The sequence below is a fragment of the Myotis davidii genome, unplaced genomic scaffold (assembly GCF_000327345.1).
Source record: "Myotis davidii unplaced genomic scaffold, ASM32734v1 scaffold663, whole genome shotgun sequence".
Classification (NCBI taxonomy): domain Eukaryota; kingdom Metazoa; phylum Chordata; class Mammalia; order Chiroptera; family Vespertilionidae; genus Myotis; species Myotis davidii.
In genome coordinates, this window is record NW_006295816.1 from 369,937 (window position 1) to 370,174 (window position 238).

Genomic DNA, 238 nt, shown 5'->3' on the forward strand with positions numbered 1-238 from the left:
TAGCTTCATCCTGCTGGCGAACCGCAGCGAGGACAGCTGAAACGGGACAGAGCTCGCTACGGGGGCAATTCCTTATGAGGGGAGGTAGTCCAAAACAGGAAAGGGCTCCACGAGGATGGCGACCCGTTTAGAGACCAGCTCCACATCGGCCGCGGGTCTCCTGCGACCGTGGAGTGACCTCAGGAGGGGCCGCCAGCCAGGGGCAATGATGGCAGAGGCCGCGCGGCAGCCGCACACG

General features: G+C 64.3%; 1 protein-coding gene across 1 annotated transcript in view; it reads right to left on the minus strand.

Annotated features, from left to right (window-relative positions):
* Nucleotides 1-238, minus strand: part of KIF9 (kinesin family member 9) — a 52,699-nt gene that overhangs the window by 34,589 nt on the left and 17,872 nt on the right. The window contains exon 11 of the mRNA XM_006770426.2: nt 2-36. Within this exon, the coding sequence (XP_006770489.2) occupies nt 2-36 (35 nt within the window). The remainder of the gene's footprint in view (nt 1; nt 37-238) is intronic.